The sequence below is a fragment of the Brassica napus genome, chromosome C4 (genome assembly GCF_020379485.1).
Source record: "Brassica napus cultivar Da-Ae chromosome C4, Da-Ae, whole genome shotgun sequence".
NCBI lineage: Eukaryota > Viridiplantae > Streptophyta > Magnoliopsida > Brassicales > Brassicaceae > Brassica > Brassica napus.
In genome coordinates, this window is record NC_063447.1 from 58,442,244 (window position 1) to 58,469,676 (window position 27,433).

Below are 27,433 nucleotides of genomic sequence, written 5' to 3' on the forward strand. Positions count from 1 at the left end.
ATCATGGAAATGAATATAGGGTTGACTTGATGAGTGATATATATATAATAATCACAATATCTAAAAGTGTTTAAGAAATGCTAAGAACGACTTAGTGTGTGCCTGTGTGATCGCTGTTTAGGTCAATTTCTTTGAGGCTTTGTCACTCCACTAAACATTACAATATTGTAATAGATTTTCTAGATTTTTCTTATTGAAGCATGTCAAATCGATAAGGGTAAGAAATCCACATCACGTGTCGGTATAGCGTGGAATGTTTGTCCGCATCAACCATATATATTATTAAACTGTTCTCTATCATGTACTGAACGTTGGTGTGTGCGGGTTGACACTTGATCTACAAGGCTGCTGCCAAATATCTATGTGACATTTTTTACATCTGAGTTGAGAGGTTGAACACCAATGATTTCGATGATATTTTACAAAAGGAAAATCAAACATGTATAGTGTTGTAGTAATTAAAGCAATTTAACAACTATGTCTTATTTAAAAAGTCGCCCGAGTAAATTTTCCTGACAATTTGGATACATATGTCAACCAAGCTACCTAACTCGAAATAGTCCAATCTGATTCATACATACTAGTATAACACGCTCAATTTGTCTGTAGATAAAAGTGAGTTGAGATGTATGAACATCGGTCGGTCAGATAATCTAAAAAAATAAAGTTTTAATTTAGATTAGATTTGGAGAAAATTATATCTGTAATGAACTGTCTTGTAATAATTTCCATGCATATGATATATTCACTACTCTTAAAAGCTAGAGTGTGTTTATCAAAGCAGTCGGTAAATCCTTTCTACATAATAAAAAATAATGGCAATATAAAAGGATTCCAACCTATAAGTTTGCAAGTAGCTCAAAAACTATTCAACTGATACAAACAGAGGTGATAAACATACATTAAGATGATGACGCAACTTTTCATATACAATCGTGTTTTGTCCTGAAGTTACAACATAGTTCTGAAGACTTAATCTAGCAGATCTTGCTAAACTATCATCTTTTACATTTGCATTTCTAAATACCTTCAAACAATTTTAGTATATTTTTTTTTTAGCAAAAAAAAAAAATTTAGTCACCAGTTCCTTTGATGAGTTTCAATACATCACAACTTATTCTTTTCCTGTCCATCTTGTATTTTCTCTAAATTTTGATATAATGCATTGTAGTTTAAGAGATCAATAAAACAAGTACAATGATGAGAATGGGTTTGAATTATAATCAAAAGGAAATATTATTACTTATTTCTTTGTTGTTCAAAAGATCTATTTATTAGTATGTTGATGCCAAAGCATGGCAGGTAGCCTGTAGTAGCAAACCTTGACATGTCAGCTACTTGTAATTACATTATGGGCTCCAAAGTTATAAGCCCATCAAGTTTTTATGCTTAGTTTCACAAGCTTGAAATTTTATGAAATGTCTATAGCTTTTTTGCGATAAACAAATACAATTCTTAGAAGAAAGAAACTGAAGAAATGCTTTCAAATACAAGATATTCTTTTTATAAAAGGTCTCACTAGAAACAAGACACCTCTGAGCAAGGTTTATCAAGCGCATTTCATTTTACCACTCTTGCAAACAAACACACAAACAAATAAAACTGAAAAGAGTGACAGAAATAAAAGAAAACACTAACACAAACGGACCCTTACTCTTTAGTACTTGTAGGCCTTAACCTGAAGGCTCATTGTAAGTACCAAGTGTAGCCTCAGAGTTAGCCTTGCACCTAACCAACAACGCATCTTGCGCCCTCTGCACATTCTCCTCCTTCCCTCCCCAAGTCTTAAGCGCGCTCTGCTGCAACGCCCTTCCAAAGCAAAACGACAGAGACCAAGGCTTCTTTGTCTTCAGCTGGTTCATCGCATTCAGGTTTCTTGTCGCCTCTTCCTCGCTCTGCCCTCCCGACATGAACAGTATGGCTGGAACAGCTGCTGGCACGGTCCTCAGAAGGGCACGGACAGTGTACTCCGCGACGACCTCTGGTGCAACTTTAGCGCTCTCCGATCCTGGAGTCACCATGTTTGGTTTCAGAAGCGTTCCTTCAAGCATCACATGGTGATCACTCAGGGCTTTGTAGCAAGCTGCAAGGAAACGCTCTGTCACCTCTGCACACTTGTGGATATCATGAGACCCATCAACAGAAACATCAGGCTCCACAATGGGTACAAGACCGTTCTCTTGACAAATCGCCGCGTATCTAGCCAGTCCATAAGCGTTCTCGTGAATGGCTAACTCTGATGGCTCGTTCGGGCCAATCTTAAGGAGTGCATGCCACTTAGCAAAACGAGCACCCGCCTCGTAGTACTTCTTGCAACGTTCGCCAAGACCATCAAGACCCTGTGTGATGGTCTCACTGTTGGTTCCAGCTAGCTCAACGGCACGGCCCTTGTCAACCTTAATACCAGGCAAGACTCCACCTTCCTTCAAAATGTCCACAAAAGACGTCCCTGTATCACAAATAATATTTGGACCCATAATATTTTTATATATATATAATATTATATATATATATATATATATTTTTAGTCAATAATTTTTTAAATTTTTTATAAAAACTCTTGATTAAAGAACCATAGTTTTATAATATAGAAAAAATATCTAAAATAATTACATATAAAATAGAACCTAAAGTAATTGTAAAATAAACGTATTAACCTATAAAAAATATTTTATGTCTTGAAGTATAATAATCTTTTAACTAAAAACATTTTTTTTACTTTAACTTCATTATTCGTTATAATGTTTTATTTATGTCTAAATCATAATAATGTGAAACTCACCTAATACCTTGTTATTATATTTGTAACGTAATTTTCAATTTTTATTTGTTTTATACATACATACCACTTTATATCTAATTATATAAATGATAAGCTTTCTCTCAAAACAAAAATATAAATGTTCTTTAAAAAAATAAGGAGGTCTATGCAAATGTTTCACATTAATCTGTCCAGGCGTGAAGTACCATTAGAGCTTTTCTGGTAGAGAGTTTCTTCAACGAGGATGACACCACTGATGCAAGGAAGAGCACCAGGAGTGGTGAAGAGAAGCTCGCGGAGAGCACGTCTGTTAGAATCAACGTTCTCGACGTTTACGCTAGAGAAACGCTTTCCAATGGTATCGGTTGATTCATCAGCAGCGAGGATACCCTTTCCAGGTGTACCAATGTAGGCAGCGTTGGCGATAAGCTCATCTGCGAGTTTCAAAATAAATAAATAAACAATATAAGATAAAAATGCTCAATCAAAACAAGATTCGAAAACTCATATCGGACAAGTAACTAGAGCCGTTGACTTTTATGAACCCAACCTAGCAGAGTTTTAGTTTATGTCCAAAGCTTATATGATGTATGTAAGGGAGTCTTCTAACCATATAATAACAATATTTTTGATATAGTATAATTAAGAAATTAAATTTAAAATTGTAAAAAATGTAACAACCAGTGGAATAGAAACAAATATCCAAAAATTCTCATAAATTTTCTTTTAGAATTTGTTTTTGAGAGTCTCGTCTCAATTTCTCTTAATATATTTTATTTCATTTTTATTATTTCACTTTAAAAATCGTAAGCCTAAAATCTTTAATTAAATCCAAATCACAAGTTGAACTTACAGAATTAGAAAAATTCCAGATTGGAAAATGGATGAATTATACATATATTTTTAATTAATTTAAAACTAAAAAGATATACATATTAATCATTTGTTGTTTTATAATGTAAGATAATATTAAAAATTATGCTTCAAAATGTAAGAGTTTTGATACTTTTTTAAATAACTTTAACTATTTTTTTTAAATGATCTACCAATAATATTTACTGCATTATTTATACTTCCTTAACTCACTTTAAATTTATATTATTAATATTTTTAAAAAATAGGTAATAGTTCAATTAGACATGTAGGTTATATTAGTACTGGTTTTTCATGTGGAACCATGGAAGAAATTCAATCACTATTAGTTGGTATCTTTATTTATACATTAATGACTATGGTTGCATTAACCATAGTTTTAGCATTACATCGAACCAGTGACAAATATAAGGGGATTTGGGAGTTTTACCCCAAACCCAAAGGAATCCTATTTCGGCTATTACGTTATCCAACACTATGTTCATACGCAGGGATATCCCTGTTAGACGGTTTACTTCTTAGGATTTTTTTTTTTGTCATCACTTCTTATGTCTAACCAAAACATCATACAATATGATACAAATGTTATAGTATATGATTTGTCTCGTTATACTATAGGTCAGCTTTGTCCACTGATAGTCTTTTAATTTGGAAGCTAAACGTCTATACATTAATCATATAATTTCGGAAACTGAAACTGATATTTTATCTCTCTATGCTAAACAAGAGTGAACGAACGAAAGCATAAACTGTTTTAAGGCAAGCGAAGGATGGAAACTTAAACGCATCGTCCGCACTGATAAATGCATTGCAAAGAGAAAGAAAGAGAGAGGAGATTGCTTACCGGCGTATTTGGTGGTGAAGGAAGCCATGGTTTGTTGAAGCAAATTGGTTGAAGAGGAAAGTGAGTGATAGTGTAGTATTTTATAGTAGAATGCATGCAATCATGCGAGGGATAGGGGAAGGTTCGAGAAAAGGTGGACACTCCCATTAAAGCTTGCTAGTTAATTAATCAACAACAATATTTATAATCTCTTTTTCCACACGTTATTATTTCAAAAGTTTCTTATTAAAAGAAAAAACACCTGAACGTCACGAAGTTTAAAATCACATCTTGGACTTGCATTTCTCTCAGTGTTGATAATATTTGAGAAAATGGCATCATTCATGTGTCATCAAAGACGTCACGAAAACTAATCGAGTCTATTTTTTTCTTCTAAAGAAACATTTGGATGGATACTCCTATTAAAGCATACTAGTTAATTAATCAACAACAATAATAAAAATCTTTTTTTCCACATTATTATAGTTATGTACAAAAATATGGCTCATTAATGTTTCAATACCAAGATATATATTTTGAGTTTTGAAGAAAATGAATTATGTAGATTGATAATGAAAATATTTATACAAAATTCTCAACATGATGTAAGTAGAACCATCTATTCACAAGATGGTTCCAAGTGGTGTAGCTAGACATGATATATATTGTGGTTAGTAATGTTGAAAAAAATTCACTGTAATGTTAGCTCTGTTTGTTTTCGCTTTGCTTGTGCATGACATTCTTTAGTGGTGAAAAGGGTAGGTTAACCACCATGCACAATAATTTCAGTCAGAGTCAACTTCTTTACCTTTTCGCACTAAACTTATACAGTTGGCTATTGTAGACATTTTAGATGGAAAATATTCATTTTTACAGGTTTCAGAAAGTAACTCAAGGTTAGGCTCAGGGCTGGTGTCATTATTATACAAAAAGTTCTATATGTAATATGATGATGTAAAGCATAGCAGGTGGTGGTCTGTAGTAGCAAACCTTGACATGTCAGCATAACTTGTAATCGTACTTTGGGCTCCAAAGACGTAAACCCATCAAGTTCGTTGAATCTTTCATAGTTACTTTTTCAAGATTGGTGAATTTAATAACAAGGTCTAGCATATGCAGGCCTGAGCATACAATATATAGAAGAGAGAAACCATAGAAATGCTTTCAATCCAAAACATTCACTTCATAAAAGGTTTCAAGAGAAACAAGACACCTCAGAAAAAAGGTTTATCAAAGGATCTTTCATTTTACCACTCTTTTAAACAAAACACAAATACACAAAACACTGAAAAGGTAACACAAACACAAACGATGATATGAAAAACTACAGATCCTTAGACTCATCCTTTAGTACTTGTAGTCCTTGACGTGAAGGCTCTCCGCTGCACCTTCACCAAGCTGAGCATCACCTTTGTAAACACCAAGCGTAGCCTCAGAGTTAGCCTTGCACCTTACCAAGAACGCCTCTTGCGCCTTCTTCACATTCTCCTCTTTCCCTCCCCAAGTCTTCAACGTGCTCTGCTGCAACGCCCTCCCAAACGAAAACGACAGCGACCAAGGCTTCTTAGTCTTCAGCTGGTTCATCGCGTTCAGGTTCCTCGTCGCCTCTTCCTCGCTTTGCCCTCCCGACAAGAACACCACAGCCGGAACAGCCGCAGGCACCGTCCTCTGCAGCGCACGGACAGTATACTCCGCCACCACCTCCGGCGCAACTTTACCACTCTCTGACCCTGGAGTCACCATGTTCGGTTTCAGAAGCGTTCCTTCGAGCATCACATGGTGATCGCTCAGGGCCTTGTAGCAAGCTGCTAAGACACGCTCCGTCACCTCCGCGCACTTCTGAATATCGTGAGAACCGTCAACGAGAATCTCAGGCTCCACGATGGGGACAAGACCGTTCTCCTGACAGATGGCAGCGTATCTAGCGAGCCCGTAAGCGTTCTCGCGGATGGCTAGCTCTGATGGCTCGTTGGGGCCGATCTTGAGCACCGCACGCCACTTGGCGAAACGAGCACCGGCCTCGTAGTACTTCTTGCAACGCTCGCCGAGACCGTCGAGACCTTGTGTGGTGGTCTCACCGTTGGTTCCGGGTAGAGAAACGGTGCCCTTGTCGACTTTGATGCCAGGTAAGACTCCTCCTTCCTTCAGAATATCCACAAAAGGCGTCCCTGTGGAATCAAAAACAAAACTCATAAGCAACTTTTGGTATAGACAGCGCAAAAAAAAAAAAAAAAACATTTTGTATATAGACAATCAAAAACTCTTTAAAAATCTTAGAGCAAGAGCATTAGAGGTTCAACAGGGAGGTTCACACGTTTTACGAGAAAAAAAAAATATTAAAAAAAGCAAAAGTGATGAACTCACCCCTTCTCACCTCTTCTGCATGATACCCTCTCTCCTAAAGTTCATCACTGTAGCGCGGGCCCCACGACACGTGGCGGCCCGCGATTGGTCAATTTTTTTTTTTTTTTTTTTTTTTTAAAAAAAAAATCAAAATGAAAAAAAGAAAAACTTTAATAATAAAAAATTAAGAAGGTGAACCCCAAAGGGGGTTCACTGATGCTCATGCTCTTATTAATCAATCAAATGAATAAACTCTAGAAGCCTATTTATATGAAAACCAAATAATCTAAAAAACTACTCTCTTTTTGAGATGCCTCATTGCACAAAGATTAAATTTTTTATTTTTTTCAAAAAATTAACTTTACAAATAAAATTTAAAATTCATTCAACCAATTAAAAAATAACTGCAAAATCTAATTGATTAAACAGTTTTAGTCAAGTTAAAAATAATATAAGTACATCAAAACTTCATTTATTTTGAAATGACAAACCTCTTCTAAACCATCAAACTATTATGAAAATGAGGGAGTATTAAAACTCCACCTAATTAAGATAACTATCTAAATATTAAGCAAGATAATTAAAATATAAATAACAAGACTGGGATGAAGTACTGTTAAAATGAGTAAACTCTTTAAAAATCTTATCAATCAATCAAATGAGTAAACTCTAGAAGAAGCCTATTTATATGAAAACCAAATAATCTAAAAAAACTATTAAAATTCCACCTAATTAAGATAACTACTAAATAATAAACAAGATAATTAAAATATAAATAACAAGACTGGGAGTAAAGTACCTTTGGAGCTTTTTTGGTATAGAGTTTCTTCGAATAGGATGACGCCACTTAGACAAGGAAGTGCGCCTGGAGTGGTGAAGAGAAGCTCACGGAGAGCGCGTCTGTTGGACTCGACGTTCTCTACGTTGATGCTAGAGAGACGTTTTCCGATTGTGCCGGTTGATTCGTCTGCTGCGAGGATGCCCTTTCCGGGTGTGCCGATGTAGGCAGCGTTAGCGATCAGCTCATCTGCGAGTGAATAATAATACAAAACAATATAAGTTAGTGAACCGAACCGAACCGAACCGAACAGAGTTTTAGTTTATGTCCAAAGCTTCACAGTGATGTAAGGTACAGAGTAAACCTCAGATCGTTAAACCCTGTCCTAAAACACAACTCATAACCTGAAGCAGTACTGATCTATCGACTTGAGGTGCGTAAAAAGATAGTTTACCGGCGTATTTGCTGGTGAAAGAAGCCATGGTCTGTTGAAGAAAATTGGATACAGAGTGAGAGAGGTATTGGGAAGAGGAAAGTGTGTGTTTATAGAGATGATGAAGTGGTGGGAAGGTTCGAGAAATGAGGTGACGATCTTTTTTTGGCCTCTTCTTCAAGAAAAACTTTTTCAGCCGTTGGATTGTCGTGATGCCGGTTTTTTTAATTACCGCGGGTAGTTTAACGGTTTTGAGGCGATGGTGCTTTTAGGAACAAGGATAACTTCTACGACATTCTTCTTCTGAAGACGTGACCAGATGCCCAATGGGCCTACTATGCATCCCCGAAAAGAATTAAACTATATCGTTTCTGATGTTTTTTTTTAATATTTTAATATTTCTTTTAGTTCACATCGAATGTTTTACCCTTACATACATATGATATTTTTTAAGGAAACATATGTGCTCCGGATGTGGTGTTTGTTTTTTAGCTACAAACATCTGAGATGAAATGATAAAACAATCTTTAAACAGAAGCTACTCATTGCTAAGGTACACAGATATGGTCATTTGTTGCGATGGATGTTCATGATACTTAACTCGACAAATCTGTTTTCATAAGAAACCCCAAGTTGCCTGCATATTCTTTAGTGACACAAAACATGTGAAGTGCAGTACTGGGAAAAGCCTTTTTGCTCTTTTGTATTTTGTATAAAATGAAAAAAAAAGGGGAGACAAAAGCATACATAAGATTTTGCTTTTAAATACTGCACATCTTTTTTTTTACTCGACTCAAAATTTTGACACTTTTCTACAACACGAGAGCATCATGAGGAATGGATAACAACAAACCTGTTTCCCCTGTGATGCCACCCGCTTCCTCCAGCATAGGTTTCTTGGCCCTTCATATGGAGTCTACTCAATCATTTCCTAGCAGAATGGAACCAAACAAGAAAGGAACACGTAAAGATGGATTCATGCTGGATTGAACAATCGAAGAGAGCCCTAGAGATTCACTATAGTACTAAGTTATACCTGTTTTATTGCATTCCCAATTCCCAAGCTCGGCAAAGAACTCTTGGTCAGACAACCTGCATGGACGATTGGTCCATTGGCTTCACTATTGGATGGAGGAATGGTAAGGTAAGAAGCTCCCTTGAATAGCCATTGACCCGTTCCTTGACTGAAACAGTCCTCAAACATCTCTCCACATAATATACACGCGCACTGGTTCTCATCAGCAGCTACGGCTGGACCATCCTCACTTTCAGGTTCACTCAGAATTTCATCATATTCAGGTTCTAGCTCTCCCGCTTTCGCTGCTACCCAATCATCAGCCTTTGGAAACCAAACCCTACATTTACTGTTTGTGCCACTTAACTCAAGCTTCTTCTTATCGTGCAGCTCCATGTGCCTGTCAAGTTCTTCCTTTTCTTTAAGGCGAACGCCACAGGAGGTGCAGAGATGTGGAAAGTCATCAAAGAGACTACTAATCACAGAGGGGTGAAGTTTACGGATCTTATCTGCCCTAAACTTCAATCCTATGAGGTTTTCGGGTTCTGAAACTGCCGTTTCGGCTGGTGCTACCTTCGGAGCAGTAACAGGACCCTTCTCCACCACAACCAATGACTGTGCATCAGACGGAACCACAGATATAGAAGTGGAGCTATTGGTAGAATGATCAGGACTATGGTCTTGTGATATGAAAGGAGCAGCCGCACATTGTACAAGAGATGGCAGCTCCGTCTTGGAAGCAGATATCAAGCCCTTTGAAACCAAGGAGCTCAAGAGGGACGAAATAGGATCTGAGGCTTTACTACTCTCTTTTGATGTCTGTGCTGATGTGACACCGGTAAGAGACACTGGGTCCGAACCAAGCGGTGCAGAGGATCGTTCCAATTTTAAACGAGCTGATATTTTTTTAGCAGCCACTGAATTTGGCGAAGCCTTAGGCTTAGAGGCTGCTGACACGGTTAGTGCCCTTGGGTTAACCTGGGAACTCTCCTCCTTCATTGCACCATTAGTTAAATTATTAGAAAGGATTCCACTCTTCATGACTGCTTCCAGCAAATCACTCATGTTGCGTTGTCCTGTAGCTTCTGAAGCAATAGTAAGTCCTGCTGACTTAGAGTCGAACTTTTCCCCCTGAAATGTATCAGGTAGGTCAATCGCATTTGATTTTTTTAACTGAGCCCGCACAAAGTCATCCCTGAGGACACTTTGAGATTTCGCTGGAAACCGTGAAGCCCTAGGATCACGTTGAGTGAGGGAATGAGTTCTTCTAGAATCTTGCTTGGTCATATTCTGTTTAAAAGTTGAATCACGTAAAGGCGAGTGTCTATCTGACACCTTAGATTGAGGCTGAATACCCTTTCTAGCTGCATTAGAGGTTGAACTCAAGCGGCCATAAACACTTCCATCTTTTTGCTCGCTGGAATATGAGTTTGTCGAAGTCGGATCAAACCTTGGGTCGAGAGCTGATAATCTTGGTCGTTTTAAGAGGTGATTGTCAGATTCCTACAAGATGGGAAAAGATTTAAAAAGTCAAGAAACTAAATAGAAAACTTCATAATTAAAAGTAATGCAAATGACTATCATAGCTAACCAATCTCTCTGATTCCTCTGGTGTGTGAAGCTCATTCTTTGGGTTGACAGTGGCCACATCTGTTTCAGATAACCTTGAATGCATGTCCCACATAAACTCTTCTTCCTCAGAGTTTTTCCAACTATCATACGGCACACCTGTGTTTCTACTAGGACCACTTGATTCCAAATTTTCTAGTCTCGCAGTCGCGTAGTTGGAAATTGTGCTTTTAGTATGTAACACATCCCTTTGGTCAGAAATCAGATCAGGACCCCTGCTCACGGTTTCGTACCACTGTTTCTCACACCCGTCGTCAGTAACCCTTGCATCAACTTTCTTAATCACTGGTCTAGAATTATGCGGTAGTTCAGAAGTATAATCATATTCCCCTGATATTGACTCCATATCTCTCTCGTAGAGGGGTTCACTGAGTGAGTCTCTTTGAGGTCGTCGAATGGTCTGAGTTCAACACACAATCAGTAGACAGAACATAGGTTAAAAACTGTAACCATGCCAAGGAAAACTCATTCTTACATTTACTTTAGCTGGACCTGCCCACGAGCCTCCAGATGCTATGCTTGAAACTCTTTCCAGTCTATCTGAATCCCTTGCCAAATTGGATGCGATCTCGGGGACATCAGTAACCATTCCTTTTGCCTGCACAAAAAAATCAAAAGAAGAATACTCAGGAAACTTTTACAGAAGTTACATATCAGTATATAAACTCGTGTTTACTTCAGGTTTGTCCTCACTGATAATTTTCAGTTGCAGAAAGTTTACGTTGCTTACCCTTCCTGACTGTTGAAGGCGTTGCCTTTCTAGATACTTTGGATTCACATGGATGCTATTTGGTGGGCGCTGAGATTGCAGGTCAGCTCGGCCTGTGCTACTAACAGCAGCTGAGCCATCACTTTTAGCATTAAAACCAAGTTCTTTCTCAATTTGCTGAAGTGTGTTCGGATGAAAGACTCCTTTCCAAGTTCCAAAGAGATGCCGCATATTAGAACGCATAGGAGGGTCAACTTGTCTGTAAGCCTTAACAAATACCTGCACAGAATTAAAAAGAGGAAAATCAAAGATGACGCAGCCAGAAAAAAAGAAAAGAAATTATATAACCATGACTATCAATTTAAAACACCAACCTCAGGAAGCTTGGCAGCAAAGTACTTAATGTAATCCCTTCCAATGTTCTTCACAATGCTGTCCAATAGGTACAATGTTGGCAGCTTCTGATCACTTGGTACCTGCATAATACTCTTCAAATCAGATACCCAGGAAGAAAAGGCCAATTTGATCTCATAGAGAGTAACCAACAAGGAGACCCTAAAGGATAAGAAATACTACTAAAATTTGGATCAAAAAATATGATGACATTCAAACTACTACTAAAACATATTCTGACAAACAAGGAAACTAAAGATGGACACAGAAAGACATTAAAGAACATCAGCGAAAACTACATGGCCAAAAATGGCATCGTTACACTATTAGAAGTCTCAGCTTCTAAGCTAAAGTGACAAAAAAAAGGAGAGAGTAATCCTTGTCTTCCCACGACTTGACTGAACAGGCTCCCTCCAATGCTTCTCTGCTATCCAAATACGAATAAACACTGTCTTCTCTTTCTTGAGAGTATTCGGTAATCAGAAGGCACTAACAGAAAATACAACCTCACAAAAAAAACAGAGCTTATAGAGAAGAGCTCTTCCTCAAATAATAAAGTGAGATACAATTGAGCAACCCCAACGTTGTCAAAGAGACTACACACTCCTATAAGATAAGAAAAACTCAGTAAAATGACATGAGGAGCTGATATATGCATTCTCAAAAAGAAGTGATTAACAACATAGTTTCGGGAGTATAGGTACTTTACAGAATAGGATCCAATAGGTGACAAACTAAAAACTTTGATTCACAAGTATTAAAAAAAAGCACATATCATCCAGAGAGACACAAGGGTCGCTTTAAAAATTGGATTTTTTTCTCATTAAACCTCGTATACAGATCACAATCACAATCTCAACCACCACCTTCACCTTACTTACCTTATATATAATACAATTCCTCAAAAAAAAAAGAGATTCAAGAAAAAAAATGGATCAAAGAGTAAAACAAACTATAACAGTGATCATGATTCACCTCGAGGATGTTGTTGCAAACGGTGGCAACAACGGCCTTAGCAGCATGAACATTCTCTCCAGCAATTATCGTGAGGTTCGTTATGATCGGCTTCGAGTTGATCGTGAGCTCAGATAAAGCCGACTTATACTGGTTCACAAGCTCGTAATGTGGATGAACCGGTTGCGGCTGATAAGCCTCCCCGTTCGGATCACTCTCCAATTCTCTTCCCCCAGCAGCTCGAAATCTCGAAGACGACGCGGCACCGATCGTTCTCTGCGACGTTAACTGCCGCGCGTTCGAATTCACATCGCTGAGCCTGGGCTTCTTCATAGGCCCTGGATCTCTCGATCTATCGAAAGGTCTACGCGAATTCTCCATCTTAAGGGCTATATCAACACACGAATCGAGAAAAAACAAACTAATCGGCAAAAATCGATTGCGATCACAAGGATCAGAGGGAGGCGGAGCATTACAGCAATCAGTAGCTTCAAATACAAATCAATAGAAAAAGAAAAAAAAAAAACTAAATTGCGATCTATAGAGCTGAGATAGGAACGGTTTGGATTCGGCACAAATGGCAGAGATTGGGACGAACTCCGATCAATTAGGGTTGAGAATTGGGGATTTTAAGGAGACGAGATCGGAGCTGGTTTCAGGAATGTTAGGCCCAGTTAGTGGCCCATTAGTGATCTGTCCGGTTGAGTTAGTGGCCCATTAGTGATCTGTCCGGTTGAACCATCTGGTTTAAACCCAAGGTGATGAAAGAAATTCTTACATTGAACCAAATCTTGATCAGCTGAAACCAGAAACCGATAGCAAACAGTGAAAAAACTACTGGTTGGACTGTAGCTTTAAGTTATTTGTTGTCCAGTTTGAGTTGTAAATGTATTTATTGTAGTTGTGTGTGTCGTACTTGTAAAAGGGAAAAAAGTATTTATATTTTATTTCATATTTTTATACCGTCTAAAAAAATAAATTTGGTAAGTAAAATTTCTACATCTGATTTTCTTTTATTGTATGCAGCTTTAAGAGATTAATATGAAATGTGATTAGTAGTTTTAAAATTATAGACAAAATATTTAAAATGTGAATCACTCTTAGATCCCAACATATCACCTACAAAAAAATTGAAATTGGTTAGTATGTAATATCTACCATTTGAATTGTACTACCAAAATTGAATTTATCGTAACATGAAGCTAGTCATGCTAAAAATCTAATTATAAGAGAGAAAACACTAAAAGTAGGAAATTTTATTTCGCAATTATCAGAATTTTTAACGAGTAAAAATTCAAATTAGATAATCTCAAATATAAAACATTAGAATTTTAGTTTATTTAGTTTGACAATTATTTATTTTTTTTAAAAGCAAATGCAATCATAGACAGATAAATAGAAGATCGAATTCTAGAAAATACGTTTAAAGTTATTAATTGAGATACTCATGCTTTCTTTTTCATGTTTACAAATTTTTTTTTTGTTTTAGATACTTATCTAAAACTCCAATGTTGGAGGTGTTATTATAGTTGTCTCTTGCGACTCTATTTAATATAAACAAAAGTGCACTAAAAGTCCGCCAAACTATATAAGAAAAAAAATAATTATTTTCTACTAATATCGTGGACAATAGGAAAGATGATTTGGAAAAAATACTAATGTAATCATTAGTTTTCTTGCTATTAATCTTTGCAAAATTTTTTTTTTTTAATGTGAGTCAAGTTTTGTTTCATTTGTAAATAACTAAATCTACCATATATAGGCAAAAGAACAACAATATGGATCAATCTTTTTTTTAATATGATTATAGTATATAGTGTTAGCACATTAACTATTTGAAATAATCAAATAGACATAAGTTAAATTGTTTTCATTTAATTATATATATTTACAGCATTTATTTTATTAGGAATAGATTATTAAAATTTGCATGTAACTATTACTTTTAAAATTTTGAAATGAAAAATAATTTATACTATATAATTTTTATATGGATTTTTGTATATTCATTATTACATTAGTTAAATTTTAGTATGGATTTTTGTATTTATATTATTAAACATAAGTTTATATGTACATATGATTTTGATTTTACTATATGATTTTAGTATGGTTTTTTGTATTTCAGAAGTGCTTTTAAAAAATACATAAACATACATCTTTTAAAACACTGAAAGAATGTCAATTTAAGCTACTATTTAAGAAATTACATATATAATGCCATGGGTTGCTAAAAAAAACATATATAATGTCATGATGATATAAGTAACGGAAAGAACATTTTAATTGCTATTATACTAAATCGAATTCACTAAATAATAAGTTCTTGATTTTAGTTCTTATATCCAAACCATATTTATGATAAAATGAAATTAATATATGGTCTATTTTCACAATTGTACCCTTTCCTTTCACCTCATAATGTTATCCTCATGACAAAAAAAAAAAAAGTCAACAAAAATTAATTTCTACTATTTTCACCAATTAGTACACCCAAACTGTATTGACATAGCTAGATTAACAATAATAACAGAATTATGGTCTTCATCTTCTTCTTTCTTTCAGGGTGAGTTGTTAAGAAAAATAGAAAATAGCTAAAAAGGAAAAGAAAAAGGGAAACAGATAACAAATAATCTTATTTCTGGAATTCAAAGCCTCTATGGATTCTCTCAAGATCAAACATATAAATTTCGTAATTTTTTAATATGGTTTTTGCTCATAGAAGATGAAACTTGACACCCACGTTTGATTTGAAAAAGAACACCAACCCTACCAAATATCCATTACGCCCACATCAATCTCAAGCTTTTCATCATCATCTGGTGTTTATTATTGGATTCTCATCGTTAATCCATTGGTCTGAATGGCATGTAAGGACACATACATTCCTTTGTTATTTTGTCATTGAAAATCTAATCCAAATTGTTAAAAAAATGTTTGTTTATGTTTAATCATATATTCTTGCAATGAAATTATTGTCTTGTTGTGTAGATTGAAGGGTGATTAAGAGAACCACCTTACATACTCCTAAACATGACTTCATCTGGTAAAAGAAGCACAAGGCGAGGATCATCATCAGCTTCCAAGAAACCGGTTCTCCAACCCCAGGATAGTGGAAGCAGTAGCCTAAATGAGAACCCCTCACCCAAACCCGGTTCACCTCTCCCTGAACCGGTTTCTTCAAACACCGAGAGAACCGTCAAGACGCTACGATTATCCAAAGCCATCACCATCCCCGAGGGAACGACCGTCTTCGACGCTTGTCGAAGAATGGCTCGTAAAAAAGTCGATGCAGTTCTTCTAACAGACTCAAGCGCTCTTCTTTCAGGCATTGTCACCGACAAGGACATAGCAACAAGAGTGATCGCAGAAGGGTTAAGACCAGAACACACTCTTGTCTCCAAAGTCATGACAAGAAACCCTATCTTCGTCACTTCGGAATCTCTCGCCATCGAGGCACTTGAGAAGATGGTTCAAGGGAAGTTCAGACACTTACCGGTCGTAGAGAACGGTGAAGTCATCGCTCTTTTAGACATAACAAAATGCCTCTACGACGCTATCTCTCGTATGGAGAAAGCAGCTGAGCAAGGAAGTGTTTTAGCTGCTGCTGCTGTGGAAGACATTGAACGTCAATGGGGAAGTGACAACACCTCAGCTCCATATCCTTTCGTTGAAACGTTAAGAGACCGTATGTTCAAGCCTGCCTTGTCCACAATCATTACAGAACACTCAAAAGTTGCACTCGCGTCTCCCTCAGATCCCGTCTTCGTAGCGTCCAAAAAGATGCGTGATCTACGTGTTAACTCAGTGATCATAACCGTTGGAAACAAGATCCAAGGCATTCTAACGTCAAAGGACATATTGATGAGAGTCGTGGCTAAGAATATCTCCCCTGAGTTAACTCTTGTGGAGAAAGTAATGACACCAAACCCTGAAACTGCATGCATGGAGACAACAATAGTCGACGCGTTGCATGTCATGCATGAAGGCAAATTTCTACACCTTCCGGTTTTAGACAAGGACGGGTACGTAGTAGCGTGTGTTGACGTATTGCAAATAACTCACGCGGCTATGTCCACCGTTGAGAGTAGTCCAGGAGCTGTTAGCGACATGGCCAACACCATGATGCAAAAGTTTTGGGACTCGGCTCTCAGTTTAGACCCGCATCCACCTGAGGATTACGAAACTCACAGCGATTTGTCGTCTACGATGTTGTTGAACTCGGAGGGAGGAGGAGGAGTAGACTCCGGGAAGCTGCAATCTTGTGGGAGTGTGAGTTTGTTTGCTTTTAAGTTCGAAGATCGTAAAGGGAGAGTGCATAGGTTTGAGTCGACGGGGGAGAGTTTTGAGGAGGTGATGAGTGGTGTGGTGCAAAGATGTGATGATGGCGATCTAGGGGTTCAGATAATGTACGAGGATGATGAAGGTGACAAGGTTTTGATTAGTAGGGACAGTGATGTTGTTGCTGCGGTTGCTTTTGCTAGGTCTTTGGGACAAAAGGTTTTGAGATTGCATGTGGATTTTGCGGAGATGGTGAGTGTTGAGAGAAGTGGAGATTTGTTTGAGGGGAGTTGTGGTGATGGCTGCGGTTGGGTTTGGTGGCAGGCTGGAGTTGTGGCTGGGGCTGTTGTCTTGACGAGCTTAGGTTTTCTTGTTTACCTGAAGCGTTCCAAGAAATGATATGTATTTTAAATGATTTAAATCGAAAATGTGGTTTTTGTCTTTTTCGATTAACATTTGTAAAACTAGTTCCTGTAATGATATTATTATTGTTGCGAAAAAACGATGATGTCTACTAATCTATTTTTTTCAACTTCTTCAGTGTAAAAAGTAAAAAATGCAGGCTGTGGGGTTCGAACCCACGCGCACTTATGTGCAGAAGAACTTAAGTCTTCCCCCTTAACCACTCGGGCAAACCTGCTTATTGGAAAACAAGGTGTATATTCATACATCACTTGCTAGTTGTTTACAACGTTTATAACCGAGAAGAACGATTCTGGTTGATCCAATTAATTTGGTATGAGTGCCTTTGCGCTCTAGTGATCTTACGAGAGTGGAAAACTTATGGAAACGTTCAACAAACGCAAACAGATTTTTTTCATATAGTGTGCGGTTATAAGTTTCAAAGAAACACATTTTTACCAGACATTAAGCAGTCACAGCGTAGAACACTTTTGCTGATAAAATCAGCCTCTACGCCATCCACACATGAAATTAAAAGAAGCCGAAATTAGATTATAAAAGAAGAGCTGCTGTCCTCTTTAAAGGCAGAGCTATCTCAGGTTTTTTTCTTACAAAAATAAGCAACTTAATCCCAACAAGAGTGGTTTGGAAAATAAACCAACAAAGGGAGAAAAAAAAAGCAAACGTAATGTTTTATTTAAAGCAAAATGACCAAGCACAACTCAGATCTTCTTTTTCTCGTAACAAAGGAGAGCACTTCGCTTCTACGAGCAGCACTTGTCTAGTACGGCTCCACAGGCTTGCGGAAGTTAGCTCCAGCGTAAACTGCCTCTGATCCCAACTCCTCTTCAATACGCAAAAGCTGTTCATGTCACACCAAGTGGAAGAAACAGTTAGACAGCAAAAAACTACTGAGCTCTTGATTCTTGTTAAACACACAATGATCATTTTGGTTTGGGATGTTTTACCTGGTTGTACTTGGCTAGACGCTCGGACCTGCATGGAGCTCCAGTCTTGATTTGTCCCTGGAGATAGAGAGTACCAAATGAGAATCAGACAACATGGAAGTAATTGGTTGCTTGGTAACGTTTTAAATGGTTGACAACTTACAGTAGACAAGCCAACAGATAGGTCAGCAATGAAGGTGTCCTCGGTTTCACCACTTCTGTGGCTGGCCATCACTCCCCATCCTGCTCTTTTCGACATCTTAACTGCCTCGATACTCTCGGTTACTGACCCGATTTGGTTAACCTGTTCACCAAAGATTTAGTCAGTAAATGTCGAAAGATTATAATCTGAATTAACACTATAATCTTGGGTTGGAGAATACCTTCAAGAGAAGAGCATTGCAAGACTTCTCGGCGATTGCCTTTGCAACCCTCTGGAGTGAGAGAGACAGAAATATAAGCACTTTGAGAAAGAGAATGCAAGGAAAATAGACATAAAACTGGTAAGACCATCGGGTTATGTCACAAACCTTGGGGTTGGTGACCAACAAGTCATCACCAACAATCTGAACACTGTCTCCACACTCGGTGGTCATCTTGGCATAGTGTTCCCAGTCATCTTGGTCAAATGGGTCCTCAATGGACACGATTGGGTACTCAGCAACGAAGGACTTGTATAGGTCCTTGAGTGCATCTCCAGAAATCTTCTGAGAACCATTGTTGTTCTGCAGAGAAACAAACAGAGGAAGATCTTATAAGTTAGGAATGATTGCGTTTTATCCTAAGGAGGATGAAAATAATAAGGAAATAAAATTTAACCTCTTCTTTGAAGTTCAAGTCATAGGTCTTGTCTGATGAGTAGAACTCGGAAGCGGCAACATCCATTCCAATGACGACCTTGCCAGTGTATCCAGCCTTCTCAATAGCAGTCTTGAGCAATTCAAGACCTTCCTTGTTCTCCTGAATGTTTGGTGCAAAGCCACCTTCATCACCAACGTTGGTAGCATCCTGGCCATACTTCTTCTTGATCACAGACTGGAAAACATACGGAAGAAGTTAGTTAGTCCACGGGAATTAACTGAAGTTACAGAAGCTGTAATAGGGAACACAAATTTTGCATATCATTTATGAGGGCATCTCCAAAACCACAATGATTTGAGGTTTACCTTCAAGTTGTGGTAAACTTCAACACCCATTTTCATGGCTTCTTTGAAAGATGAAGCTCCAACAGGGAGAATCATAAACTCCTGCAAACACCAATAGCCAATCACAATCAGAAATATTCAAAACATGAAGAAGCTTGGAATTTAACATTTCAAAGAAAAGGAACCACAATGAACATGCCTGCATAGCGAGCTTGTTTCCTGCATGTGATCCACCATTGATGACGTTGAAAGCGGGAACTGGTAGCACAATTTTAGGGTTACCAGCAAGGTTGGCAATGTGCTGCACACAAATAACACAAAAGAAAAATGCTTAGAACATCTAGCACCAGCAAAAACAAGTAACCAGAGTAGCAACAACAGACTTATTATCAGTCTACCTTGTAGAGAGGAATGCCACTGACAACGGCCCCAGCTTTGCAAACAGCAAGAGACACAGCAAGGATGGCATTGGCTCCAAGCTGTACACACAAAAAAAAAAAGAACCAAGATGGTGAGACTCATCTTTCATTAATGAGTGAATACACAAAACATGAATTTCCCTTGAATCACACCTTTTGCTTGCACCAACCCCACTCGTTCTGGGTTCCATCAAGTTCATGGACCATGAAGTTGTCAATAGCAGTCTGCTGAGTCGGGTCCTACAAGAAACAACCAATAAAACACATGAACGTCAGAAAAACAACAGCTTAAGAAACAAATTTGAAGCACTAATAAAAGAGAGACTCACCTTTCCAATCAACGCTGGGCCGATGATGTTGTTCACATTACCAACAGCCTATAGACATCAACAAAAAAAAAAAATCAGATTTCATTCATTAAAATCAAAAAGACCACAAACGCAGTGTCTCACCTTAGAAACACCCTTTCCGAGATAATCAGATCCACCATCCCTAAGCTCAAGAGCCTCGTAGATACCAGTGGAAGCTCCACTCGGAACAGCAGCAGTGACCTTGACACCATTTGATGTGTGTACATCAACCTACACAAATCATCAGATCAACCATGAGCTTCGTTACTATGAATCAAAATCCATCACTAACAAACAAAGTAACGTGAGATCAAACGATGAGATGGTGATCCATCATCATCTCTCACGATCCACACAAATCTATACCTCAAATCGCGATCAAAACACAATCTCTAGTTCAAATCGCGATCGAAACGCAATTATATAGTTCTAATCGCGATCTAAACACAAATCTATAGCTCAAATCGCGATCTAAACGAAAATCTATAGTTCTAATCGCGATCAGAACACAAATCTATAGTTCTAATCGCGATCGATACTCAAATCTATGGTTCTAATCGCGATCAAAGCACAGTCTCAGTCACCTAAGCTCAAATACTCATCATACAAACAGATCCACGAGAGTTAAGCGAGAAGAAGCAAACCTCGACGGTGGGGTTGCCACGACTGTCGAAGATCTGCCTAGCCTTAACGACGGTGATAGTGGCCATGGTTTCGAGTAGATCTAGAAGCGAAGATAGGCGATGAGCTCGAGGGTTTTAGCGAACGGTTAAGAGTAGTTGGTGAAAGGGTGAGGTCTGGGTAGGTATATAAAGAGGAAATGGGTATGTGAGAGCCGTTGGATTGTTTTAATATCAACCGTTGGATGATAAGGTAGGCTCGTTGGATGCGAAAGAAGACAAAACGATGTGCTGCACGCCTTTTGCAGACGAGAAGAGGTTTTTATTTTTTATTTTTTTTATTCTTTTTTTTTTGCAGTTGCCATATGGTGTAGACTGATTAAGTGAATTATTATTACGTGTTTTGTTCTTATTGGTTGAATTCTATTTTTTTATAAGAGGATAGTGGACTCAATAATAATAATACTACGCATATTTGTCTACATTATATAATATAATAACTTAATACAAAAAGAGGATTTATTTACGTTTTTGTCAACGGAGGTTTTTATTTTCCTTTTATCCTTGTCCAAGTAATAATCATTACGATTAGTTTAGTTTAGATTTTAGAACAAGTAATAAATATTTGGTTGTGGAGTTTATTCCATTTTCAGTTCCGTATATACTATTTCCATTTGTATTGATATTAAAGAAAAATATAATTAGTGTTGTCTATTTTCAAAAATAGGAAGTTTCATAGTATTATTTTAACATATTAAAATTGTAAATATAATGTATCAAAATCAAAGTTGAATGTATAGTCAAGAGAATTATGAGCATTTGTTATTTTTACATTAAACGAGTTTTTTTTGTAAATATTCTTACACTACATGAGTTCAACTTTAGTTATTAACTAAATCATGAAAAAAATGTAAGAGAATTTTGGCATGGTAAAAATACAACCATCAGATGAATTGTCATTTTTACATTAAATGAGTTCAATTTTAGTTGATGACAAAAAAAAATTGTAAGAGAATTTTGCATGGTAACAATACAACCATCAGATGAATTTTGTATGGTAAAAAAAAGTTATCATTAAGCGGATAATGATAGTAAAATTAGAAACATTATAGATGAAAGCATGTCGGTTATAAATTATCTATTTAATATTTAATAAAATAAAATAATAAATCAGTATTAGAAAAATAAACTAAAATTAATCTTTAAAAGATGAAATGAGAGTACTGGTTAAAACCATCTTCATCCTTATACCATATTTTACTTCAACAATGGAATAAATATGGAGTGAGAACGAAGATGCTCTAAGTTCAAGTTCTATCGTGTAGCATCCCTCGGTTCTGATAGAGCGGGTCTCTCATTGCTGGTTGTTGGACTTGTCATGCGCATGTGAAAGCCAATTCTTTCGGTACTATATATATGGTGTAACCGTGCAAGTGACTATATGACATGTGGGATCCCTCTGATTAGTAGTTCTAAGTCAATTTATGAGATGTAGTAATCAAAGAACTGCATGAAAAGAAACGCCAAATAAATGAGCTTTGACCTCGTGAAGCTTAATCGCCACCAACTTAAGAAGGCTTAACCCTATCGAGTCTTAATATAATAGTATAAATCTACAACATTAGTCTTGACGTTCTTTACTAACAATAAAAATGGCGGAAGAAAAATCCAAGAAGAGTTTTGTTCTGGCGGACAGTGACGACGATGAGTACGCAAGTGAGAAAGATTCAGAGCAGACAGAATTGAGTTCGATTCTAGACAAACTTAGTTTAGGACCAGAGAAAAAGAAGAAGAAACTCTTGATCTTAAGTCCAAATGGTCTACTTCTATACCGAGTCCATATGCAAAATTTGCGTAGAAAGCCAGAGAACCGATCTCCAGATGCAACTTGTGGGCCAAATCTTGGTAACATAACATTTCAATTCTATTTGGTTACAAATATACAATGTTTTATGTTTTATTTTCGATTTTTTCAGTGTATAAGAGGCCATTTGCTGGAGAGTTCATGAAGTTTTGCCTTGAGAGATTCGAAGTTGGGATTTGGTCATCTGCTAACGAGTTAGTCATTTCATTTCTCAACTTTATAAGTATATACTTTGATTTACTTTTTCATGGTTTTGATTGTAGGAGTAATGTCGATATAATCCTTAACATTGTTCTTGAAGATCTGAAAAATAAGCTATTGTTTGTGTGGGTAAGACTCTTTTATCTTTATATATGGATATATTTCTTTTCATATATGCATATAACATCTTACACTCTTTGTTAACTATATATAGGATCAAAAACAGAGTACTAATATTGGACTCAAGACACTAGAGAACAGTGATAAGCCAATGTTCTTCAAGGATCTTTCTAAAGTGTTCCAAAAGTTCAAAGAGTTCTCTGCTTCAAACACTTTTCTCATTGATAATGAGCCCTACAAAGCTCTTATTAATCCTGTAAAATAATCCAAATCTCTTTATAAAGTTATATATCATTTAGGTGCTGCTTCCAACTTTGATATATCTTGATGTGCATGCAGGACAATACAGGAGTGTTTCCATTGCCTTATGATCCTACAGACAAAAATGATGATTTTCTTGGTATGCAACCAATTTTTAGCATTTGATGTTTATCACTTATCTTTTTTTTTGTGACTTTATTGTTTATGTAATTTTATGCACGCTAGATCCAGAAGGAGAGTTCTGCTCTTATTTGGATGATCTGGCAAATGCATCAGACGTGCAAGCTTATATTAAAGAGAACTCTTTCGGACAACCCAAGATTGATTCTTCTCATCCTGATTGGTCCTTCTACTGCAAGGTCTCAAAGATTGTCTCCGTTCTAGCATGATAATATGTTTCTTGAAGTTTATTATTTTCCGTAACGCTGTTCTTTAGCTTAATATTGATCACACACAAGATAAGTTTCTAATAATAAATATGAACCTTCGTCGTTTACCATCATTTGTTATATCCTATCAATAACTATGATTATGAACCTGTGGGATAGTTTTGCAATCAAAATTTGGCCATTACGCAGACTGTATTCTTTCACACTGTTTTGGATTAGTCTAAAGCAAGTGTAAAGCGGCAAGTCAAGCTTTTAGCCACTTGTACGTAGTGAAGCCAACCACAAGATTCGTGTTTCAGAATTATTAATCAATGGGCATGCAATAAAAAGTGACATCAGTAGGGAATTTTTTTTGATCAAACAACAAGCATTACTTAAAAATAGTTTACACTCCACGGAGGGAATTAGTAACAAGCGAAGAGAGGGCTGATTTTGCCACAGCATTAACTTCTCCATTAAAGTTTCAAGTAACAAAAGAAAAGGAAATGACATCAAAAAAAGACATAGTGATAGATATCAAACATGATATCGAAAAATTCACGCTGAAAACCTCCATTCTTCAATAGCTTGATAAGAGATAAGGAATTGGAAAGAACCGCCAGGGGTCAGATGTTTGAGTAGGCAGCAGTAACTACCGCAAGACGGACAACAATAGCTTCAACCATAAGTGCTGATATACATGATTGCGAGACTCATGCAGGTTAGAAAGGGACAAGGGATTATCACCCGAGAAAATATCTTCAATACCAGAACCGCCAGAATTGACGTCTCATGCGTCTACCTTACATCAATATGGAATAAACAGTGATTAACAAGAGCTAAACTTCATGCTTGAGAGTTAAGTAATTAACATTTACCATACCGTAATTTAACTATATTTACAAATGTACTAAATTTAGTCAATAATATAATATTACAAGATCTGTTAAAACATAATCGGAAAATAGGCAAAAGCGCCCGTGGCCTAATGGATAAGGCGTTTGACTTCTAATCAAACGATTGTGGGTTCGAGTCCCACCGGGCGTGCATCTATTTTTATTTTCATCTCCTTCCTTCCTATGTTAAATTTTACATTTTAACCTTTAAAGGTGCAAGAAGTTGAAAATTTAGTACAAGAGATATTAATGTATCTCATTGATCAGTACACAGTTATCCCCATTCAAGTGACATTTACTTGAGTTCCTTTTTACCTTTTTTACAGCTTATACAACTGAAAGCGATGACAAGACAAAATGATTCGAGCAAGAAGAACCAAACATGGTGAAAAAACTTGCAGGTAGACACCCTCAGTTTAACTCCAACTCAAAAATATATTTCAAGATGTACAGAATCGGAGGTATTAACCAAAGTCAGATCAAGTGTTTTTATTTGGTATTGATTTAAATTGTTTACAAGAAATATGGTCTCGGTTCAAATGCATTGCCAAATACAGAGACACAAATGTCAACAAACTCTTGGACATTTGACTAATGTAATCAGAGTTATCTCTGATGGATCTGATTCCCGCCCTGGGAAGATCTTCTGCCCACTGAATCGGCATAGCTCAGTCCTACATATCATAACATTGTCAAGGGCTGAGAGACATAACTCAACATGTCTCTCTGGTCACACAGTCAAGATAGGACGCACACTAAGCTGTGTCATTCTGAACTTAAGGGAAACCATGATTAAATGATGAAGATAGAGCTTTGAGTCCGTCGTAAATGTTAGACTCCAGTTGATGAGTATCAGAGTATGGTAGCTAATCCTCTAAAAGTCAACAAACATTCGCTCCCATAACCAAGTGACACATTAAAAGCTAGTCTTAAATAAGTTGCATAAATATAAGATTTCTCTTTTCCAAAACAAGAACACAAAAACAACGACAACAAAGAGGGAAACATCAGAAAACGTCAGCTGCTAGTCTGCTACAAACAGATCCATCATCCTAGCTTAAAGCTTTCCCTCGTCTTTCCGAGCCTCATCCAAAGAAGTCGCCACCTTACCAGGTTTTATATCTTCGACTTTGACTTCAACCACCGTCCTCCCCGTGCCTCCATGCTCACGTGCCGCACGTGTCTCCTCTACAATGTCCGATGGCATTGTCAGTTTGCTCTTTATGGCGTCCGTCACATTCCCTAGTGCACCAAATATTGTCCCCTTCGCTTCATTACCCCTTTATACACATATCATCAATAACGTCAAAAAATGTGCTCCAATAAATCAAGCTTCAATGAACGTTACTTAATATTTTTACCTAACCGCAGCAGAATCTTTTGTCTCGTGGGCTCTTTCAGCTGCCGAATCAGTACTCTCTCTTGTCTTTTGAGATGCCTCACGTGCCTTCTCCCCAGCTTGGTATTTGAGTTCTTTACCTTCCAATCTCTTCTCCTCCATCTTACGTCTCGTTTCTTCTCCAGCTTCCTCCATTTTTTCCTATATTATCAACAAAAAAAAATACACACATATATACGTCAAACATTCATGTCTTGTATAGTCAGTATTAACATTAAATAACACAATGTTACCAAACCTTGGCACTATCTTTGGTCTCAATAGCTTTTTGTTTGGTTTCTTCCGTCTTTCCAGACAAGAAACCCATAGCTCTCTTGGCCGTATCTATTGCACTATCCTTCAACTCTCCAAGCTTACTCACTCCAACATCTTTCCCTTCAGCCGCCTTCTCCACCGTGTAGTCCTTATACTCTCCCGCCTTCTCCGCCGTCTTATCTTTTGCTTCAATAGCCTTTTCCGCCGTGTAATCCTTCGCCTCTTTGGCCTTGTCCACCGTGTAATCCTTATACTCACCCACCTTCTGAGCAGTCTTGTCCTTCGCCTCTTTGGCTTTATCCGCTGTATAGTTCGCCGTCTCCTTTGCCTTCTCTGCCGTCTTATCTTTCGCTTCCACCGCCTTATCCACCGTATAGTCTTTGTATTCTCCCATCTTCTCCGCCGTCTTATCTTTGGCTTCCTTCGCCTTGTCAGCCGTGTAATCCGCCGTCTCTTTCGCTTTCTCAAGGGTTGCATCTTTGGCTCCAGCCGCTTTCTCTGAAGCCATCTTAGCTCCCTCACTGGTCGCCACGGCCGCATCGTGGCTTTTTCCGACAACAGCATCTCTCGCGTGCTCGTACGTTCCTTGCACAGCCCTGAACACCGACCCTATCACCCCTGGCCTCTCCTGCTCTGGCGGATGTTCGACTGTTCTCTCCGTTACCTTATACAATGCCACGTCATCGTCACGGTGTTTGTTTATGTCATGCAAGTCTTCAGCTGCTAGCCTTGCTGCGACCTCGGCTCTCTCCGTCTTTCGTTGTTTCTCCGACGCCATTGCTTCGCTTCTCTACTTGTGAAAGGTTTCAAGTGATTTGTGGATTTTTTGAATATTTTTGACTTGTGTTATTAGTCGATGTGTTTTTGTTGCTTATTATAGTGAATGCTCCTTTTATGCGGAAACTCCACGTGGTAGATAGGCAGACGCAAGAGCTGCCACGTTATTAGCTTCTTTAAACTTCTTTTCTTCTTGCCTTCCAAGTAGCCTTTCGTGTGACACGTATAGACCGTTTATCCTCTTGGGATGTACCATGACACGTGGACCTTTCATGCATGGATCTTCATTGTTCATGGTCATGACTTAAGACATAAGCAAGCATTGATGGTCGGTCGTTGTATCAAACACCTCTGAGCTGCGCGAGGAATTTATATCCAACTGATTATTGATATATAGCCTATATGTTGAACATAAAA

At 37.5% G+C, this 27,433-nt stretch overlaps 6 protein-coding genes, 2 non-coding genes and 1 pseudogene across 8 annotated transcripts; 3 read left to right on the plus strand and 6 right to left on the minus strand.

Moving 5' to 3' along the window:
* Positions 1 to 1,673: 1,673 nt before the first annotated feature.
* On the minus strand, positions 1,674 to 2,933 carry LOC125585644 (fructose-bisphosphate aldolase 6, cytosolic-like). Its single transcript, XM_048755076.1, has one exon. It carries the CDS (start codon positions 2,475 to 2,477, stop codon positions 1,674 to 1,676), a length of 804 nt encoding a protein of 267 aa, XP_048611033.1. The 5' UTR covers positions 2,478 to 2,933.
* Positions 2,934 to 5,616: 2,683 nt separating this feature from the next.
* Positions 5,617 to 8,284, minus strand: LOC125585643 (annotated as a pseudogene).
* A 317-nt stretch (positions 8,285 to 8,601) lies between these two features.
* On the minus strand, positions 8,602 to 13,314 carry LOC125585640 (polyadenylation and cleavage factor homolog 4-like). Its single transcript, XM_048755073.1, has 7 exons — positions 12,733 to 13,314; positions 11,739 to 11,840; positions 11,386 to 11,643; positions 11,131 to 11,253; positions 10,618 to 11,055; positions 9,048 to 10,529; positions 8,602 to 8,942 (listed from the first exon to the last, which is right to left on the minus strand). The coding sequence occupies exons 1-7, from the start codon at positions 13,090 to 13,092 to the stop codon at positions 8,928 to 8,930; spliced, it is 2,778 nt and encodes a 925-aa protein (XP_048611030.1). The 5' UTR covers positions 13,093 to 13,314; the 3' UTR covers positions 8,602 to 8,927.
* Positions 13,315 to 13,427: 113 nt separating this feature from the next.
* On the plus strand, positions 13,428 to 18,073 carry LOC125585641 (CBS domain-containing protein CBSCBSPB2-like). The gene is made up of 2 exons (XM_048755074.1): positions 13,428 to 15,581; positions 15,703 to 18,073. The coding sequence occupies exon 2, from the start codon at positions 15,745 to 15,747 to the stop codon at positions 17,389 to 17,391; it is 1,647 nt and encodes a 548-aa protein (XP_048611031.1). The 5' UTR covers positions 13,428 to 15,581; positions 15,703 to 15,744; the 3' UTR covers positions 17,392 to 18,073.
* On the minus strand, positions 17,550 to 17,632 carry TRNAL-UAA. Its single transcript has one exon. It is a non-coding gene; the product is annotated as a tRNA-Leu (tRNA).
* Positions 17,926 to 21,079, minus strand: LOC125585642 (bifunctional enolase 2/transcriptional activator). Its single transcript, XM_048755075.1, has 13 exons — positions 20,900 to 21,079; positions 20,358 to 20,486; positions 20,235 to 20,282; positions 20,059 to 20,145; positions 19,885 to 19,965; positions 19,686 to 19,787; positions 19,508 to 19,588; positions 19,161 to 19,376; positions 18,872 to 19,066; positions 18,725 to 18,775; positions 18,505 to 18,645; positions 18,363 to 18,419; positions 17,926 to 18,256 (listed from the first exon to the last, which is right to left on the minus strand). Exons 1-13 carry the CDS (start codon positions 20,963 to 20,965, stop codon positions 18,176 to 18,178), a joined length of 1,335 nt encoding a protein of 444 aa, XP_048611032.1. The 5' UTR covers positions 20,966 to 21,079; the 3' UTR covers positions 17,926 to 18,175.
* A 1,448-nt stretch (positions 21,080 to 22,527) lies between these two features.
* LOC125586222 lies at positions 22,528 to 23,710 on the plus strand. The gene is made up of 6 exons (XM_048756077.1): positions 22,528 to 22,780; positions 22,852 to 22,933; positions 23,003 to 23,069; positions 23,155 to 23,316; positions 23,400 to 23,460; positions 23,547 to 23,710. Exons 1-6 carry the CDS (start codon positions 22,528 to 22,530, stop codon positions 23,708 to 23,710), a joined length of 789 nt encoding a protein of 262 aa, XP_048612034.1.
* A 953-nt stretch (positions 23,711 to 24,663) lies between these two features.
* On the plus strand, positions 24,664 to 24,736 carry TRNAR-UCU. The gene has a single exon. It is a non-coding gene; the product is annotated as a tRNA-Arg (tRNA).
* Positions 24,737 to 25,494: 758 nt separating this feature from the next.
* On the minus strand, positions 25,495 to 27,103 carry LOC125585645 (late embryogenesis abundant protein ECP63-like). The gene is made up of 3 exons (XM_048755077.1): positions 26,223 to 27,103; positions 25,947 to 26,125; positions 25,495 to 25,865 (listed from the first exon to the last, which is right to left on the minus strand). The coding sequence occupies exons 1-3, from the start codon at positions 27,015 to 27,017 to the stop codon at positions 25,643 to 25,645; spliced, it is 1,197 nt and encodes a 398-aa protein (XP_048611034.1). The 5' UTR covers positions 27,018 to 27,103; the 3' UTR covers positions 25,495 to 25,642.
* Positions 27,104 to 27,433: the final 330 nt, after the last annotated feature.